We start from the raw sequence: 21,138 nt of genomic DNA on the forward strand, positions 1-21,138 counted from the left end.
TAGTCACTTTTGAAAATATTGACCAAAATTTCATATAAAAAAAATATTGACCAATGATCTTGCTTTTTCATAGAAATCTATCCTCCTCCTAGGTAACATGTAACCATACTAAATATATACCACATTGTAAAAGTATTTTAAACATTAATGCAATGAGCTTCCTTATATCTCCAGTTTGTTTTCCAGCTTGCATAAGAACTTCTGAAAACACATGGAGTGTATGGGATCTTGTCCCTGAGTTATGACAATTTCAGATTAGGAATTTCAATATGTTGAATCTAAATACTTTATATAGATTAATACAATAATAGTGGAATTCTTTCTGCCATAAGAAGCAAATAAAGTTGTAATTTTTCACATGTTCTGCTCTCCTCTTTTTGATTTCTTTTATTTAGGCATCTTTCAAATGCAAGGAACTTTAAAATACTTAAATTAACCATAAATATGTAGAATCTGATGTTTTTATTTTCTTTAAAATTGTATGGATATTTATAGGAAAAATCACAAACTACAACATGTGTTTTTTTTAAACTTACCACTGCAAGACAATGGCCAAAGGAAAATGAAAAGAGTCTCTTAATTTGTAAAAAGAAAAGGAGTACTTGTGGCACCTTAGAGACTAACCAATTTATTTGAGCATGAGCTTTCGTACGAAAAGCTCATGCTCAAATAAATTGGTTAGTCTCTAAGGTGCCACAAGTACTCCTTTTCTTTTTGCGAATACAGACTAACATGGCTGTTACTCTGAAACCTCTCTTAATTTGTATAACAGGATTTGGGAAGATAAGCTTATGGGGTAGTGTATTGCCAGTATCTGTGGTTTCCCCTTTTCCATGGTCACAGAAAAGTGTTTTTTTATCTATTTTGACAGTATTACAAATGCTTTTGTTTATATATTGTTTGCTGAGATAAAATTACTGATATGACCGATAAAACACTGACATTTACATACATAAGAATTAATAAAGAGTATTCTGATCTGTTGTATGGTAACTGAGAATGTTATCCAAACTCTTCTTGTTATATATCATTTAGTTATTATAAAAAATAAAAATTGTAATGACTCATCCCCCCACTATTTGTCCAAAGTTGTTATATGATTACATGTGGTTTAAATAATTTTAATAATTAATAATTTAATAATAATGATTAATAAAAGTACATGTCAAATTTTAATGAAGAGAGCTAAAAAACTGACCTCGAACACTAATGGTGTTCCTGTATTCTGACTATTTCATAGTGATGGAGTTTAAAAATGATTACCTCATGGATATTAAGCTGCTGCTCAATGTTTCACTGTCCTTAATCAAAGTTATTCAGAAAATCAGTACTCCTAATCTGAAGGGGACTTTATTTGTTTTATATAAGGACATATGACATAGTAAAAACAAGAATGCTGCCCATCTTAAGTGTTACTTTCACATATTCTTTCTCCAGATTGCTATATGAAGCTGTACATAATATAAACACATATTCTTGTCTCTTGTTAGCCACATTATAGTTAATGACCATATGGTCATTATGGTATAAGATCTACTGTCTGTTGTATTTATATTCCTCAAGCATATTGTTCCTTCAACTTCACAGTGTGTTAAACTATTTCAAAGGGAAAAAAATCCTTTCCCTCTTGTTTCTGGTTGTCCTATCAAGTGTAACCTTGGACCCTTATAGAGCAATTAGACCAGCCTCTATCCCCTCCTTTGTAATGAGGTTTCTTGCATTTTTGAGTCTATAACCCTTTAGTCTTCCCTAATGGGACATCATTATTCTGAAAGAAACAATGTAAATGTAAATGAATATTCTCATTAACAAGTCACAGAGAAACCTTTAGTGGTAGCGCTGTGGTAATTCTGCTTGTTATTTCTCTGGTATTCCATGCAGGATTTTTTTTATAATTCATTATTAGTATTCAAAATTACTTGTTCTTTAATTTTGCATGTCTTTCATAATCCAGTGTTCCAACTAGTTCAACCATGTCCTTGTTTTATTCTCCAGGAACCACCTGTGAAACGTTCAAGGTCTCTGTCCCCAAAGAGCTCTTTTAGAGAGTCAGAGGAGCTAAGGAAGCTTAAAATAGCTGAAAAGAAGATTGAAAACTTAGAGAAGACACTGCAGCTAAAGGTGAACACTAAAATAACCCCCAACGCTTTAGCTACAAGCTTTTGTAGATGTAGATATATAAAAATAAACATACATTTTAAAAGTATAGAATGCACACATTGTTATATAGACTGTAACTGTGTTAGCATAAAGTGGTGTTCTTCATTAATCCTTGTGCTTAAATTTTTAACTTCCTAAAGTGAATCTTGTGTTGATATTTCTGAGGCCCCAAATACTTTAAAATTGAAGATATTACATCACTAATTCACATTGATTTGACAAATTTTCATAGCTCAGGATTAGAAGGTTGCAGCATGAAGAATGTGTTAGAAATAAGTTGAAGCAGAACATAAAAAAGGGAACAATTAAGACAGATAAGAACATGGATGAGACGCTAAATAAGTAATTTCTTTGCATAGCTTTTCACCATGGAGGAATTTGTGGGAGACACCTACTTTTATCTGGTGTTAAAAGTCAGGTTCTATAAGAGATTCAGGTATCATAAGAAGAGGTGCTGAGACAAACCCATCAAGGAAAAAGATAAGTCACCTGGTCCAGATAGTATACCAAAAGCTCTGAAAGAATTTAGGAATGAAGTGGTTATGCGGTTATAAAAATATGTACACTCTCATTAAAATCAGCTATTATACCAGAGACTAGAGAGTAGCAAATATTGTACTTATATTTTAAAAGTGTATTTAAGTGAATTACAGACCTGTAGGCCTTTACAGCTGTACCTGGTAAATTGGTTGAAATGATAATTAGGAATATAAGACGTATAAAAGATCATGACATAGTTGATGTGGCATTGTGCCCCCATATTCTTCATAGTAATATTGTTATGATACAATTATGGCATAACTAAGATGTATTTTATGCAAGATGGGTCATGTAAGATATCATTGAAAAGGTTATGATTCACAATATGATTATCCTATTTGTGTGCATGTATCATTTTGGTATCTGAAGTTAGGAATATTGTCTATCCATCTATTACAAATGTGTTTACACGTGGGGAACGCCCACTAGGCAGAATACAATCAGTCTAGATGCCTGGCTGGGAAGGGCCATTAGGAAAAACAATAGGTCTTAGAAGATGCTAATTTCCTACTGGGGAGCCTTCCTGAGGACACTACAAACAGCCTCCTAGTCATGGCTGCTGTGTCCCTATAGAGGCATGTGACCAAATCACCTGGTACTGGACTCCATCTTGGAATACCAGTGTTTTTCCACTGACTGAGCGTAGGAACCAAGAGGGGAGATAAAGGGTCCTGCCATATACAAAAGCTATTTAAGGCAGGGGAGTGACATCATCATGGTTCTTCACTGACTCCCCACCCAAAGGAGACTGCTGAAAACACCTGAGGAACAAAGACTGGACTTGGAGGAGAAGGGCTGAACCCAGGCTAGAGGGATTTCTAGCCCGTGAAAGGAATACCTGAGTTTTTCAAGCTGCAACAAGTGCAGCTTGCCCTCAAGAATCTCTGCAAACTGCCTAAATCAACAATTAGGGTGAGAATTTGCTACTCATATCCAATCTCTTTAGTATATTAAGCTTCTATTGCGTTTTTGTTTATTTGCTACATAATCTGCTTTGATCTGTTTGCTATCCCTTATAATCACTTAAAATCTAGCTTTTGTAGTTAATAAACTTGTTTTGTTTTGTCTAAAACCAGTGCATGGAAATCATAACTTGAGTCAGAAAGCTGTGTATATTCCTCTCCACGTTGAGGGAGGGGGCGAATTTTATGAGCTTACGCTGTACAGTTCTCTGTGCAGCAAAAGATGATATAATGTTGGGTTTACACTTGGGGGGAGGAGTGCCTTAGGAACTGGGAGGTGCCTTAGCTGAGCCTTCCCATGCTGAGCTGATTTCAGCATCTGTGTATAGCTGCAGCTGGGTGTGTCCCTACCTGTATGTGTGCTGGAGGAGGCTTGAGGGCCTGTCATAGCAGAACAATGTAAAGGGAGTCCAGGCTGGTGGGTCAGGCAGGCTTAGTGTACCCCAGTTCCAGGTGGCACCCCATGGGGAACCCGTCACAGTTGGGTCTAACCAACCAACACTGTTTCTTCAGAGAGAAATCACACCTCGCTAATATATTGTAATTATTTTAACTGGGCAATATAAATATTTGGAAAGGTAGAACCAGTTGAAATTTGTCTGGACATTTAAAAGGCCTCTGAGAGAGTCCCGCAAGCCACTGCTGAAGAAACGAAAAACCTAATGGACTGAGAAGCAAAGAATTGTCCTGGATCAGAAATTGGCGAAGAGACTGAAAACAAAGAGTAGGAATAAATGGTCAGTTTTTATGATGGCAAAAGGCTAACAGCAGCATGCCTCAAGTTCTGATATATTTCATAATGATCTGAAAAAGGGGGTGAGTAGTGAGTGTAAACCAACAGGCAGGGAGACATTCACTGACATATACTCAGTCAGAAGGCAGGGACCCTAGGGGATTAGTGTTTGGCTCAGTGAACACATGCAGTTCCTCTCCCTGTGGCTGGCAAAGAAAATGTTGTAAAAGATGATTATAAGTCAGATACTATAGGACCAGTACAAGTAGTCTCCGTTCAGGAGATTGTACTATCTGTTGGTAGATCTCCAGAGCAGGGATAAACAGAAACTCAATAACAAATGCATTGTTGTTGGACTGAGAAAAGGTTTGTTATTTTCTTTTTCACCAGTTACACTGGTGGTCATAAAAATACGATTAGGCAAAACTGCAGTCATGCTTGTTGTTCTGGCCCAGGCCCAGCAGTATTGGTATTCGGAGTTCCAGGATCTTAAATAAAAGTCTCCTGAGTTTTGTAAATTCCCACTTGTGCTATTTGCTGTGTTTTGCATTGAGTTGTGAAAGTGTATAACAAAACCAGGTCTGCTGGGAGGTGCAGGAATGCTCTTGCGCTAGGATGATGTCATCAGTTCCCTCTATATAAGAGAGTGCTCAGCCACCTCAGTTCCTTCACTGCTGATGCAGAAAGCTAAACAGAAAGCTAAAATCTCTTGTGTCCACGAGCTAATTAGCCAATCTTCTTGTTGTAAGCTAGTTAGAATTAGTTATGGTATAGTTGAAGTAGCCACTTGCTTCATGTCAACCCTGAGGCTATGTCTGGTCCTGAACCCTGTAGAGGATGCAAAAGGGGTGCAATCTGCTCAGCCATCTTTCCAGAGAGAGACAAACACATTTGGTGCTTCGTGTGCATGAGAGAAACTTATGTAGTGTCCCAGTGCTCAGTTTGCTGCTCCTTCATTCTTTGCATGAGGAAGAACAGACAGTCAAGACTGCAGTCACACTTGGCTTCCTTAAGCCATCAACTGGACCATACTAAATACTCCTCTTGAAGCCTCAATGTCTCTCTCAGTGCCAGGTCTTTTTTAAAGTGACCTGAGATGCATGCTACTGCCCTGTCCTCAGGACCATCCTCAGTGATGTGCCCCTGATTGATCTTCCTGTGGCAATCATTTACTGGGGCTGAGCCTTCCACTGGAACTGTCTGGTGCTGCTCCATCAAAATAGATTGCTCTGGCACCATAGTCTACATTGTCACTGCCATTGGCATGGAAAACATCCTTCGTTGTCAGTAGATTCAACACTGCAAGTGAGAGACTAGCTTTCTCATGCCCTTATGACTGTTCAGGGGAAGGGACAAGAGGAAGCATTCTGATTAGTTATAAAACAAATCATACCCCCCGGCTGCTCTTTTCTGTTCCTCCCTCTACAAGCAGTAGGTCTTAGAGTCATCCTTTGCTTAGGCGTGTTACGGTAGTGTTGATCCATTTTTCCTGTTTATTAATTATTTATTACTGAATATCACCCATTTTTAAAATGTTAAAGTTCATTATCATAGAACATCATGGTTGGAAGGGACGTCAGGAGGTCATCTAGTCCAACCCCCTGCTCAAAGCAGGACCAATCCCCAATTTTTGCCCCAGATCCCTAAATGGCCCCTATCAAGGATTGAACTCACAATCCTGGGTTTAGTAGGCCAATGCTCAAACCACTGAGCTATCGTTAGCTACAGTTTAAATCCACATTGTTGTTCCTATATTCTTTATGATAACAGAATCCGATGAAAAATCCAAATTTAAAAAGTGTAATATAACAATCGATGTTAATTTTGCAAAAAAAAAAAAAAAAAAAGTCAGCTTTTCAAAGCTATGTGTACGTACAAACATTTGAATGTACCTACAATGGAAATGAGATTTTTGTCGAGCACATTGCCAGTTAGGTGCTTCACATTGCCATTATTTACATGCAGGAGTCATTTATCCTTGCCTGGTACTCCAGGTCAGACTAGGAATGTATAGAGAATTTCCTTTTAATTCATCTTCGGGTTCTCCCAGGATCAGACCAAGACCCTTTACCCTTATGGGCATGGCACATTGCTTTCTCTCTGGGTACATGTATCGCTCTCATGACTCTTGTACTTGAACACCTCTGTAGGAATAGATTCCAGCATCTGAGCAGCCATCCAACAAAGAAGTTACCATTAAAGAAACGTAGTCTTTACTCTTCCTCCTGAACATATCGGAGGAAGGTAGTGACATTCCCCTCTCTTAGAGATAAAGTATCACCATTTTTTAGACTAAATGTTGATCGCTTGGAGATGAGGATGCAAGTTTGCCTGAGGATGCCACAAGAACCATATCTTAGGCCTTGTCAACACTTAAAATGGTTTGCTGGTGTATATATCTCTCCAGCTCTCCAAATGGAAAAAGCAATTCAAATTCTTTTCTTCTGCCTAAGATAGTGGAAGAAGGAAACAGTAGATATTATATATTTGGATTTTAGTAACAAATTTTATAATCCGATTCTCAAAATTCATTTGTGTGCTTGCATAGGAAAATTATTACGTTCACTCTTATGTAACATCTAAGTAATGACCTGGTGAGGGGGAGCAACATGCTAATGACATTTGTAGACTACATTAATTTATAGGTATTATAGACATATGTGAGGACAAAGAAATAATACAAAGTGACACGGTGTACAGGCTAGAACTGTGGGCAGAAGATGAAAAAATTAGATGTAACTTGGAAAAATGTAAGGTACTGCAGAGAAGAGAGGAGGGATGGTCTTATGATTAAGGCACTTGATTGGAAATCAGGAGGAGATCTGGGCTCTGTTCTCGGCTGTGTCGCAGACTCCCTGTTTGACCTCAGGCAAGTCACTAATCTGTATATTTAATGAGTTGTTCAGAAGCTTAATTCACAAATGTACTTTGAGATCCTCATATGGAATACGATGTAGTAGTGCAAAATATTTTTATTATGCTGAAAGAAACTGTGGGGTGATAGGAGACAGGAATTAAGCTTGAAGTATGATATGGCAGCAAAAAAGGCCAAAAGCAATTTGGGGTTGTATATGCACAATGAATTGGAAAAGTAAAAATCTCACTCTATATGCCTGTGGGAGTGACTGTCTCTGAAATATTGTCACTTCTTGGCACTTCATTACCAGAAGATAATGACAAATTGGAGTTGTCTCAGTGAAAAGCTGCACAAATAATCAGTAAGAACTGATTTATGAAGAAAGATTAAGTGCCTGATTCTGCCATTCTTACTCACACTGACTAGTACCATAAGCAATGGGACTGACTAAACAAGAGTGGCAAAATCAGGCCTTCTGGGGTGGAGTGTAACTGTACAACTATTAGAAGGGGAATTACTTATGTTGGTGCTAGAGAGTATAACTAGGAGTAATAGGATGAAATTAAAAGTGGGAAAATGCAGACTGAGTATCAGGAAAAATGTTGACAGATTTATTATACTTTGAAATAGTCTCCCAGTGGATGCTGTGAAAACCCTATCTATCACTTGGCCCATTTAAATCCAAAGGGCATACATAGCACTAGAAAATATACTGTAGAGAACAATCCTGCATTGGTAGGGAATAGAAAAGATGATTGAAAGGTATTTTTATCTCTAATTCCTATCATTCTGTGGTAGAGGATTCTTTCAACCTTATTCATTCCAGATTAAATGAAGATTTATGCCAGGAAAGTTAAACATTAAAAAAAAAAATTATTGAAGAATTGCTTGATGACAGCAATTCCTGAAAGCCTTGCAGTTTGTCTAAAGTGGGCTTTGTAAGCTGTGACTCCAGAGGACCTTACAAACCCCACAAAGGTTGACTTTTTACTCTGGCTTCCTCTTTTCAGTTTTCTATTCTGAAACCAAGGTCCCTAATGTAGCTTTCCTGCCCCTCCCACTTGACCCCATAGTAGTAGCAAGCCTGCTATTCTCTCATTATTGCCATCCTCTTCTGGGCCATGCAGAATTCAAAAGTCTGCAATGAGTCATTCATAATTTATGAAGCTGCGAGTCATTGGACAACTTGCACTTTGCAAAGGGTGCATTAGGCCATGGCAAAATATGCACCAGACTGCTATGTGCATATAACAAATACATACAGCTTTGGAAGCCCACCGCCAAAGGCATCTCAAGGCCATTATTATATGTTTTTTAAATATTTTAGGACCAGATTCTCAAGGCCCCAAAGCTGCATAAAGGGGCTAGAAATAGGGCGGATCCTGTCATCTGAGAATTACCCGAGCCATGCCGGAATTCTCTGCTGGTGTATAGCTGGCATATTTATTTACACCACCACATGCACTTATATGCAGGGTATGCCAGGAGCATGACAGAGTTGGCTGGATTGCTACTGCATACTGGCCATTCTCAGAGGCCAATATATTGTTGGGGCCTATTACCAGCTATGCTAGATCAGAGCAGCACTCAGGTCTGGCGCTGGCATAGTCCTGGTCTTGAGAATTGGGCATCTGCAGTTGGTTTCTTTATACTCCCCCACTTCCTGCACCCCACTCCCTGCAGTAGACCTGGGCACAGCAGAGAATCTGGATCTTAGTTAATAGTTTCCTGCAAAAAAGGGGCTTTGGAAATCCTACAGTCTGTACATTTGTTAGCATTTTAGTATTAATATGATAACTTTAAGTATTTTGGTATAGGAAACTTCAAAACAAGTGAAAGGCACTTTTACTCCTTCAGTACTTATAGAAGATTTTGACATTTGTAGGTTAATCTGTTTTGGTTGTTTGTATTTTTGACACTTAAACTGGAAAATGTTTTAACAGGGAACAGTGAATTCTGGCTATCTCTAAGCCTGGTGGTGTGTCTTGCATCAGACATTCCTAGAAAAATTCTAACCTTAGATGCAGTGTGGCATCTGAAGTCTCAGTTGGATTGTGTTTCCGTTTTGAGTATGTGTATTGAAAAATCAGGCTGCTGTTGGGAAGCGAGGTTCAGCATAAATATGGAGAGACAAGCACTTCTCTATACTACTAGCCATGGTTTATTGTGAGATTTAATTTTTATTGTTTCCAGCTCTAGGTGCTAGAATATTTGTATTTATTGGCTCATACCAAAGGTATTCCCTGTTCTTAATCAGTACATATCTACTAATAATGTATTTTGATGATATTGATATGAAGGGGCAGGTGCTGCAGAACTCCCATTGAATTAATTGGGAATTCAGTGCATAGCACAGCAGAAGAATTGAGACCAACTTTTATTACAAATTACTATTTGTTTAATTTTGTATTACACTCTAGGATTTAATTTGCTCCATTCTGTAAGGAATGCTATATGCATTAAATGCAGTTAAATGCTCTTGTGTTATATTTATACCTATATTTATTGGGGATGCAGTATTAAGGTGCGTAAAACCCTTGTTTATATGTAATCCTGGAATATAAATCAATGCATACTCCTATTTTTTTTCCATTCTTGTAGAATGACCTGTGTTTTCCCACATGATCATGGTCATATTAAAGCATGGGTCAATTTCCTCCCCTACTTTTCTGACTTAATACTGTACAAGAGGTCAGAGACTAGGTAATATAAGAATAAATGTATATAATGTGTGAAATCCTGGCCTCCTTGAAGTCAACAGAGTTTTTGCCATTGACTTTAATGGGGCCAGGATTTCACCCAGTGTATGTATAAAACATATAAATGCTGAGTAGCCCATAATATTAACAAATGCATGTTTGAGTAAAATACAATGCAGAAAATCCCTTTTCAGCCTATATATTTCCATGTGTACTCAATCAGTGCCTCTGTGGGAAGAACATTAATAGCTTGGGTGGTAAATACTTGAAACTGATTAAGCAGCATGAAAAACGATGAGATGCCATATTTACTTGTAAGTAGTCATGAGAAATAGCAAACCAGTTATTTGAAACTAATTACTCTGATTTTCAAACTTTTTATTTAAATTTCTTAAGTTCAACAAATTGTATGTGTAACAATTGGAATTTTAGCTTAGTCATGCTGTCAGTATGGAGCTGTCCATTACATTTTACCAAACTCTTAATTTTTCTGTTTGGTGTTATACAGACCCAAGAAAATGATGAGCTAAGAAAAGCCCATGAAAAACGCAAGGAGAGGTTGCAGATGTTACAGACCAACTACAGAGCAGTAAAAGAGCAATTAAAGCAGTGGGAAGAGGGCTATAGCAAGTAAGTTACATAGCTCATTGAAAACATTTCACCTAAATATTAAATCTGAATGAAGCTATCGTATACGTGTTCTAAAAGTGAATTTGATTCAAATGAAGTTATGTGATGATCAGGTCTTTATCTTTTATTAAAACAGAACACATGATTACATTTTAAGATTAAATCATAAGAGTAAAATGTCATGAATTGACATCTTTACTTACTTTGTTTAAGATTTCATTTTAAGCTTGACTGCTGGACAAAGGTCTGATAGGGTTGCTTATTATGCCTATCTAATTCTCCAGGGGATTAATTTGTGGACTCTATGTTTTTCAATTTCTGTAATGAAACAATTGCTTTTTATGTTACAAATTATTTACAAATATATTTATTAAATAATATACAAATAATAATCCCTCAGTAAAACATTGAAAAATTCAAATATTAAAAAAGGATATTAGGATTGACTTTAGTTATTGAAAGGAAAAAAACAGCATATGCTTCAAAAAGCAGAATATTCACCTTTACCAAATGGCTCTAAAGATATTCTATCTGGTCATCCTGGAAGCTAATTGTTAATCATATTATAATTAAAAAAAAACCTAAATAATGAGAATATTAAAACTCTGGCAAGTACAAGTTTTAAAATGTTTCAAAATCCCACCATAATTGGCAAAAATTCCCATTCTAAAATCTGAAAATTATGCCTAAAATCTTGTGTGTTAATTTAGGGACATTCTGGAACTATAGATATATCACAGTATTTAAATTTTAGAAATTTTAAGGGCTGAAGTATTTAGGCCCTGTTACAGGAAAACTTCTAAGCAGGTGTGATTGGGACTTAATTTGCTTAAAGTTCAGCTGTGCTTAAGTGCTTTCCTGAAAAAGGATGTTTTCCATAATCAGGGTCTTGGTTCACTCCTGTTAATCCTGATAATGTCTAATGAAAGATTCATGGTCAGATTCTCATTGACACTAGGGTTTTGTCTGCTCTGCAATGTAAGCCCAAGTATAGTAGAACTTGAGTTAGCAGTTCTACTATACCTGGGCTTACATTGTAGCTAGGCCTGGAGTGTCTACACTTATTTGTAATGCCAGTTATGAATTGTTGAAATCTGGGTCCCAAACTGGACCTCCAGCATATGCATTGCATTATGTAGGCTCGAGTCCAACCACCCATATCCCAGACTTCCTAGTGCCCTCCCAAAACGTGGCCTCTGCAGCCCTTTGTTCGTGGCATAACTTGACTTGTGGGAAAACTTGACTATCCACCAAACTTGGCTGTCCAGAACACAAAGAAAGTTTGCGCTTGGGATTGTGGGATACTTTTGGCAGACTTTCAGAGCATGAGTCCAATGGGGCTGCATCTACAATGCAAAGCAATGTAACTTGAACCCTGCGTCCTGACTTCACTCAGGCATGGACCCTCCACCCCGTGGGGCCCTGGAACCTTAGGTTAGTATGATTTGTGTGTAGACAGAAGGAGAGTTAGGCTTGAGCCTGAGTTAAAACCCTGGGCTTACACTGCTGTGTAGACATACCCTAAGGCTCCATTACACCTCTCTAAGGGTATGTCTACACTACGAAATTAGGTTGAATCTATAGAAGTCGGTTTTGTAGAAAGCGTTTTTATACAGTTGATTGTGTGTGTCCCCACACAAATGCTCTAAGTGCATGTAGTCGGCAGAGTGTGTCCACAGTACCGAGGCAACCGTTGACTTCCAGAGCTTTGCACTGTGGGTAGCTATCCCACAGTTCTCGCAGTCTCTGCTGCCCATTTGAATTCTGGGTAGAAATCCCAGTGCCTGATGGGGCTAAAACATTGTCTCGGGTGGTTCTGGGTACATATCATCAGGCCCCCCTTCCCTCCCTCCTTCCGTGAAAGCAAGGGCAGACAATCGTTTTGCACCTTTTTTCTTGATGTGCAGACGCCATACCACGGCAAGCATGGAGCCCTCTCAGCTAACCGTCACCGTATGTCTCCTGGGTGCTGGCAGACGCGGTACTGCATTGCTGGTAGCCGTCATCGACGTAGTCCTGGGTGCTCTTTTAACCGATCTTGATGAGATCAGGGGCGCCTGGGCAAACATGGGAGTGACTCAGCCAGGTCATTTCCCTTTTAAGTTTTGTTTCATGGTGATTGAGTCCTACCAGCAGTGCACTGTCTTTTAATCAGCAGCCAGCAGAAAATGATGACCAGCAGTCATACTGCACCGTGTTCTGCCGAGCACTCAGGAAATGATGATGGCTAGCGGTCGTACTGCACAGTCTGCTGCCAGCAAGATGTATAAAGATAGATGAAGTTGCTCAAAACAAGAAATAGACCAGATTTGTTTTGTATTCGTTTTCTCCTCCCTCCCTCTGTGAAATCAACGGCCTGCTAAACCCAGTTTTGAGTTCAGTCCTTGAGGTTTTGAGTTCTATCCTTGAGGGGGCCATTCAGTTTCTCACAAAGCCACCCCCTTTGTTGATTTTAATTCCGTGTAAGCCAACCCTATAAGCCATGTCATCAGTCGCCCCTCCCTCCGTCAGGGCAACGGCAGACAATTGTTCCGCGCCTTTTTTCAGTGCAGACGCCATACCACAGCAAGCATGGAGCCCGCTGAGATCACTTTGGCAATTAGGAGCACATTAAACACCACACGCATTATCCAGCAGTATATGCAGCACCAGAACCTGGCAAAGCGAAACCGGGCGAGTAGGCGATGTCAGCGCAGTGACGAGAGTGATGAGGACATGGACACAGACTTCTCTCAAAGCACGGGCCCTGGCAATGTGGGCATCATGGTTCTAATGGGGCAGGTTCATGTGGTGGAATACCGATTCTGGGCTCAGGAAACAAGCACAGACTGGTGGGACCGCATAGTGTTGCAGGTCTGGGACGATTCCCAGTGGCTGCAAAACTTTTGCATGCGTAAGGGCACTTTCATGGAACTTTGTGACTTGGCTTTCCCCTGCCGTGAAGCACCAGAATACCAAGATGAGAGCAGCCCTCACAGTTGAGAAGCGAGTGACGATAGCCCTATGGAAGCTTGCAACGCCAGACAGCTACCAGTCAGTCAGGAATCAATTTGGAGTGGGCAAATCTACTGTGGGGGCTGCTGTGATGCAAGCAGCCAACGCAATCACTGAGCTGCTGCTATCAAGGGTAGTGCCTCTGGGAAATGTGCAGTTAATAGTGGATGGCTTTGTTGCAATGGGATTCCCTAACTGTGGTGGGGCCATAGATGGAACTCATATCCCTATCTTGGCACCGGAGCACCAAACCGACGAGTACATAAACCGCAAGGGGTACTTTTCAATAGTGCTGCAAGCACTGCTAGATCACAAGGGACATTTCACCAACATCAACGTGGGATGGCCGGGAAAGGTACATGACGCTCGCATCTTCAGGAACTCTGGTCTGTTTCAAAAGCTGCAGGAAGGGACTTTATTCCCAGACCAGAAAATAACCATTGGGGATGTTGAAATGCCTATAGTTATACTTGGGGACCCAGTCTACCCCTTAATGCCATGGCTCATGAAGCCGTACACAGGCAGCCTGGACAGTAGTCAGGAGCTGTTCAACTACAGGCTGAGCAAGTGCAGAATGGTGGTAGAATGTGCATTTGGACATTTGAAAGCACGCTGGCGCAGTTTACTGACTCGGTTAGACCTCAGCGAAACCGCATTTTGCCTCCCCCCAGCGCGTGGCTAGCCCCCTCCCCCCATGGCTAAGAGCAGGGAACATTTCTGATCAGCCACAGGCAAACAGCCCAGCAGGAATGGGCACCTCTGAATGTCCCCTGAAGAAAAGCACCCTATTTCAACCAGGTGGCCATGAATGATATCACTCTCCTGAGGATAACACAGAGAGATTAAGAACGGATGTTGTTTGAACACCAGCAAACATAAACTGCAATGCTTTGTTCTGCAATGATTCCTGAGTACGTGCTACTGGCCTGGAGTGGTAAAATGTCCAACCATGGTGGATGGAATAAGGCTGCCCTCCCCAGAAACCTTTTGCAAAGGCTTTGGGAGTACATCCAGGAGAGCCACGAATGCCAGGGTAAATTAATCGTTAAACATGCTTGCTTTTAAACCATGTATAGTATTTTAAAAGGTACACTCACCAGAGGTCCCTTCTCCGCCTCGCCGGTCTGGGAGGCAGCCTTGGGTGGGTTCGGGGCGTACTGGCTCCAGGTCCACGGTGAGAAACAGTTCCTGGCTGTCTGGAAAACCGGTTTCTCTGCTGGTTTGCTGTGAGCTATCTACAACCTCATCATCATCGTCTTCCTCATCCCCAAAACCTGCTTCTGTGTTGCCTCCATCTTCATTGAAGGAGTCAAACAACACGGCTGGGGTAGTGGTGGCTGAATCCCCTAAAATGGCATGCAGCTCATCATAGAAGCAGCATGTTTTGGGCTCTGACTTGAAGTGGCCGTTTGCCTCTCTGGTTTTCTGGTAGGTTTGCCTCAGCTCCTTCAGTTTCACACGACACTGCTTTGGGTCTGTGTTATGGCCTCTGTCCTTCATGCTTCTCTTCATGCCCTGGGAGATTTTGACAAAGGTTTTGGCATTTCGAAAACTGGAACGTAGTTCTGATAGCATGGATTCCTCTCCTCATACAGCGGTCGGATCCTGTACCTCCTGTTTGGTCCATGCTGGAGCTCTTTTGCGATTCTGGGACTCCATCATGGTCACCTCTGCTGATGAGCTCTGCATGGTCACCTGCAGCTTGCCACGCTGGCCAAATAGGAAATTGAAATTCAAAAGTTGGTGGGCCTTTTCCTGTCTACCTGGACAGTGCATCTGAGTTGAGAGTGCTGTCCAGAGTGGTCACAATGGAGCACTCTGGGATAGCTCATGGAGGCCAATACTATCTAATTGTGTTCACAGTACCCCAAATTCGACCCAGCAAGGCTGATTTCAGCGCTAATCTGCTTGTAGGTGGTGGAGTAAGGAAATCAATTTTAAGAGCCCTTTAAATCGAAAAAAAGGGCTTCATCGTGTGGACGGGTGCAGGGTTAAATCGATTTAACGCTGCTAAATTCGACCTCAACTCCTAGTGTAGACCAGAGCTAATCAAGTCAAGAGGCCTTAACATGGGTGTAAATATAATTTACTCTCATTTTTAAAGCTGCTTTTTAGTGCCAGAGTGATATAAGGGGATCTTAGTGTAAATGAGAATCAGGCATCAAGTATATCCCCAGTTCAGCTATCCCTAATCCACTTTAGTAGATTCCCACTCCTGCACAATAATCTAGCATTTCTAGGGAGACAGACTATTTAACATGTAAAAACTTATCAGGATGAAAAGTTCTAAGATTTATGAAGTCATTCAGTACTTTTTCTCTGTGGGAGGAAGAAGCCTTGCAAGATTAAAACACAAATGACATTATATAGCTTTGTTTAAACTAAGATTGAAATGGTTCCGTTCTTTAGTAATAGCATGCAGAACTTTTAATCTCTAGGTGACTGTTTTAAATTCAGTCAAGGTTGCAGTGACTGAAACCTTTTGAATGGGAGCTGATGAAATGATGGTCTGTGCCCAGTAACTAGTATACAGGTGTCTAATAGACACCGTTGGTGACAGAATCAACTAAGAGCGCAAGGACTGAAAGGATGGATTCTGAACTATATTCACGTCCTTAGGTAAAGAAATTTAATTTCAGTTTTGATGTATACTGGGGCAGTGAACGGGATGGTCCATTAACTGTTGTATATATGTCCAATGGATATACTTCAGTTTCGGTTGTGGTCAGGGTAGCATCTTTCACCAGCACAGACTTCCTGTATAAAATATAAATGAAACCTGCTGTTGGCTGAATGGGAACATATTCAGGATACCTAGGTTCCAGTGCCAACTTAGAATTCTTGGACAAGCAAAAAGGCTACAAGTTATATTGCTTCTATAGCAACTCCTACCAGCTGATTTATAGAGAAGACTACTGGATGAAGCCCTGTGGCTTGTCCTCCTGAATGGAGTATATAAACTGTGTCTATAAAGTAAAGGCAGGGCAGTGGCCAAGGCATAACTGTAGAAATTTAAAGTGGGTTAAAAATTAAGAAAGTCACACATTAAACCATTATTTAGTATCACAAGTAACCCCAAACCACTCCTGACATTTAAATGGTGTATTAGGAACATCTCAATATCAAGCTCGTATGCAATTTCTGTTTCTCTGTAAAAGGTAGAGGCCTGATGTGCCTTTGATTCCTCAAGAACCTGCTGTTTGGATGGCAGCTGATGGGGTCCAATTCTTCCATTGATATCAGTGACTGCAGGGACGGTGGGGCCTTCCACTCTTTTGTAGGTTATTGTTGCCTTGATAAGAATTTGGCACACAGTGAGAATGAAAAGAATTTCAGGCAGGAATAGTTTTATTTAATTGTTCTCCCTGGCATCATCGTTAATACACAGTAAGGGCATTTAAGTGAAATAGAAGTTTTGAAATCTTCTTTTCTTTCCTGTGTTTCCCCTAAATTGTGTGTTTCTAACACACTCTTTATCTACAAGAATGGGCTGTCAGCTTGCTTTAAGACTGGATACATGTGCCACTTACAGATTGATTGACAGGAGGTGCTAGAAGAGCTGGTGGCTCAGAACCTTTCTTGGAGACTTTGTACAACACCGTCACCTTGTACTTTCTCTCTGTTGACTGGCTGAATGAGGGAGACACTATGATCTGCCACACATCAGTTCAGAGCCTGCTGCCATACCAGCAGGCTATCTTTTGGAAGTTATTTAATTGGAATTTTAATTTAGATATACCAGATTTTAGGAGTCCTATCCAATAAAACTGAATTCAGCATACAAGAATTACATCCACTAGTAGCAATTTCAAGCGTGTGTGTGTGTGTGTGACTGAGAATGAAAGAGAGAGTCACCTTTTTTTTTCTTGTTGGTTTTAAAATGTTAAAATAAATGTTTATTTAAAACAAAAGTCTTTTCATTTATTAGCAGGACTGAAAACACTAAAAGCAAACACCAGCGTGCAGATCCCCACCGGCTTCGCCAAGAAGATTCTGATGCTGTCTGGAACGAGCTGGCATATTTCAAAAGGGAGCATAAAAAGCTGTTGATTGAAAAGTGAGTTTCCTTTTTAAATGATATATTCATGGAGAAACATGGTGCTTGTTTTCTGAAGCTTTTTGTCTTTGCAGCTTGAAGGCCACACAGAGGAATTCCTTACAAAATTCCAAGATTAAACCATTATCTTCTACCAGAAACAAAAAGGAAAAAATATCAGGTTTTTTTCTTAAATCAGTGACAAGTTACAAGTTTGCTAGCACTAACAGAAAAACTGTATTACATGATCTAGGGATTGTGTTAATTAATGTGGCTCTCATCTGTTGGAGGTGTCGCTCTTCATTAGCCTGTATTTTATACACTGCCGTGCTTCATTTTTGGAATGAGGTGGTGAGGGGATAACCTAGCCAGCCATCCTTGTTTGATCTCCTTGATACATACGCAGTGCAGAATGCCTCTGCTCTCTTGGTTCCCTGCCCTGTCCTACTAATCCCAGCTGAGCTCATTATGGTGTAGCCTTGCTGCTACTCTTGGAGCCAGAGCTGTCCAAGCTAATTACTGGTAGCAGCAGAGCTGCCTGTTAAGGGTCTGGTGTGGATCTGCTAACACAGTCCTTGGTAGTGACCTGCAAAAAGCACGAGGGAGTTGCTCTCTTTCTTGCTGTGCACTGCTTGTCCTTTGGGTTTAGTGCTGATCCCTTCACACAGCTCTTTTAGCTGTAGTAAGTGTAAAACTTGGTGAAGGAAACTCTTACTTTAGAAAACATTCCGTTTGCTTCTTTGATCTCAAAATTCATAGACTATTATACTCAGCCTGGCAAAGTAAGAAAACTTCCTTTTATACTAGACAAAAGGAAGTTAGTACAACATAATTAGCATTTTCATGCTATTGAACAATTTCTTTAAGTCAAGTTGATCGTGTTGTTTAATAATCAAGATACATAAGGAACTTTTATTCAAACTTTGAGTAGGCTTTTGTTTGTCAGTATGACATTAATGAAAATTATTCTCCCATTTTGCCTCCATATATATCCACTCTATGGAGCTTACCATGAAGGCTAAATTAATAAGTCACAGCTGTTAAAATTCTCTGTCATCGGTAGGTGAGTCCATGTACAAGTGCATGTGTTCAGCTTACACGTCTTACATACAGTATTGCCAGTAGATGTACTGCATGCAGCTCTGTATTGTTAATTTTTACTGCCTGCCCTGGTGAAGTCATTCTTTTCACCTCAGCATTTTATCTTTTCTTCTTATTTCCTAGTTCTGTTTAGCTATTTATATCATGGCCGTCACTGTGCCTGTTTATTTTATTTATTTATTTTGATTTGTATGCACCTCCACCAGAAAGGAGCACCTATCCCTTATTATAGGTGCTTTCTGACAGTTAAAGATGCAACTATATAGTTAATCTTGTAATTCTCCTTCAACCACTAATCAGCATATCCACCACAGCCAACAATAACCTACTAGCCAAAACATGTTACAAATCTTCTCCCAAAGCCCTCGTGTTGATAGGAAAAACAAATGGCTCATGCACTGTGCATGCCCTGGAAGTGAATAAACTTGGATTATTTCAGATCAGTAGGGGAGTGAGTTCAAAATCTGAGGGGACTTCATGGGGAATGCCCTGCCAGCTACATCCTCTCTTTTATATCAGTTAAGTTTCAGGTCAGGTGCCTCCACTGACCACACCTGTGGCAAAATGGCATAGAGAGAGAATTGGCCTCATTTCTGTTTAGGATTTATAGGTCAAAACCAACAGCTTAAATTCTGCCGGATACCTGACAGATATCCAATCTGCTGCTCTGGTTTCTGGAGAGTATGTGGTCCAGAGGAGGATGGGGATGAGTTCACTTGGAGAGGTTTGTTGTGATTTACTGCTAATTGGTAGGCTAGCTTTTTGGTAGTCAGTTAAAGAAGTAAACAGAAATACTTCCTACTTTCTGCATGTCATATTAAGGTTCTCATTCAGTGTTGGTTCTGATTTCATTCAACTGTACTCAAGGAAATTCCCGTTTGGAGGACTGAGTGTGCCTAAATAAGGTATTCAAGATGAGGTCTTGTATAATTTTGTGATTCTGCCTGGGGTGGAGACTCATTTGCAGATTCAGATTTCTCTTTTAGCAGCTGGATAAAGAATTTATGTACACGCAGAGTTGCACCAATTATCAAAATTGATTTACTTAAACTTGTGCAAAAGGTTGTATGGTCACATTAATTGACAGAATTTATCAAATTAGCTTAAGTTGATTAGAACCAGGTTTAACGTAAACCGAAGTAAGGCACTCTTAAATCCAAGTAAGAGTGTCTATATAGGATTTTCCCATTTGCTTAACTAAATTGGTTGAAAAAGTGTTTTAAACTGATGCAACTTCTGTGTGTAGAAAAAGCAAAAGAGTGAATGTCAAAGAGGGAAAATTGTCTTCAGTGAAGACCTTTGTCCCGTTCTACTTTGGGAAATCCTTCAGTGTGGGAACAAATGACAGAACAGGCTTCAATCTTGTACGAAGGCCTATAAATTCCAAACGCCACTCTGCAATAATCCCACAAAAGGGTGTACAGGCCTGATAAATCCCCTGCAGCATGATCCATGACCTAAAAGTAAGACAACAGTCATGTTAGGATATGTTAGACACATCACTGAAGTCAGGAAGGTAGCTTCTTTCTTAGGGCCTGGACCAAAGCCTACTGAAGTCAATGGAAAGATTCCCATAGACTTCAGTGGGCTTTGGATCAGGCCCTTACTTTGTAAAGTTTCCTCCTTATTAGAGTCAGTGTCTGATGATTCCATTGTAATGGGAGTTGCTGAATTTTCATCTCATTTGAAAATTGGGCATTTATTCATGCCAACAAGTAAGCACGTAGCAGCTGAATTTTAGGCACCTGTTTTTTAAAGTCTTGGTCAAAGTGTTTAAACACAAGGGTTTTTTCCCCCTGGATTTATGAGGTGCAGAATACTCAAGGCAGAGAATGTTGATCACTATTGAATCTATATGTTGATCTCTTATAAAGCCATCTCTAAAGCTGAGGTGAATTATGAATTTTTTTCATTTTTCTTCCTGAAATCTATTATGCTAACATACTTTCCTTGGTAATACAAACTATCCTGAGACAATTTTACAGATGCAATATTTGCTGTCCTAATCTTATAAAACAAGACATACATTATTTCTGCATGCCTGTTAATCCAGTATTTGGACTGTTGTCCCATGTATATTGTTATACCTGCATTAGTTGTAAAAATATATCATGGCTGTCACTGTGCCTGCAGGATGCATGTTTTGTTCTGCGTTTTGTAAAGAATAGTGTATGTTTTTTTGTGCTATCTATGTACTTATTATTAATAATGGAGTAGGTTTTCAAAGACACTGCCTGTAAGGGCCATTGAACTTAATAGGAGTTACAGACATAAGTGCTATTTGTGCCTTTGAATGTCTACTCCAACATTAATTACAATCTATTACTAGATTTTATAGTTAGTAAAATCAATAATCATGGGACTGCACTGTTGGTTCAGGTTCTCTCTGCATGTATTTCTCCAATAGTGAATATCTCCTTCTTAAC

General features: G+C 39.8%; 1 protein-coding gene across 5 annotated transcripts in view; it reads left to right on the forward strand.

Moving 5' to 3' along the window:
* The window catches only part of CNTLN (centlein), a 294,736-nt gene that overhangs the window by 148,295 nt on the left and 125,303 nt on the right, over nucleotides 1-21,138 (forward strand). For 4 of the 5 annotated variants that reach the window (XM_084628742.1, XM_084628746.1, XM_084628744.1 and 1 more), the window contains 3 exons: nucleotides 1,996-2,121; nucleotides 10,460-10,581; nucleotides 17,504-17,632. In XM_084628742.1, coding sequence (XP_084484868.1) covers nucleotides 1,996-2,121; nucleotides 10,460-10,581; nucleotides 17,504-17,632 — 377 coding nt within the window. The remainder of the gene's footprint in view (nucleotides 1-1,995; nucleotides 2,122-10,459; nucleotides 10,582-17,503; nucleotides 17,633-21,138) is intronic. The other variant, XM_084628743.1, reaches the window with a different exon arrangement.

The sequence above is a fragment of the Lepidochelys olivacea genome (assembly GCF_965140295.1).
Source record: "Lepidochelys olivacea isolate rLepOli2 genome assembly, chromosome: 5".
Classification (NCBI taxonomy): domain Eukaryota; kingdom Metazoa; phylum Chordata; order Testudines; family Cheloniidae; genus Lepidochelys; species Lepidochelys olivacea.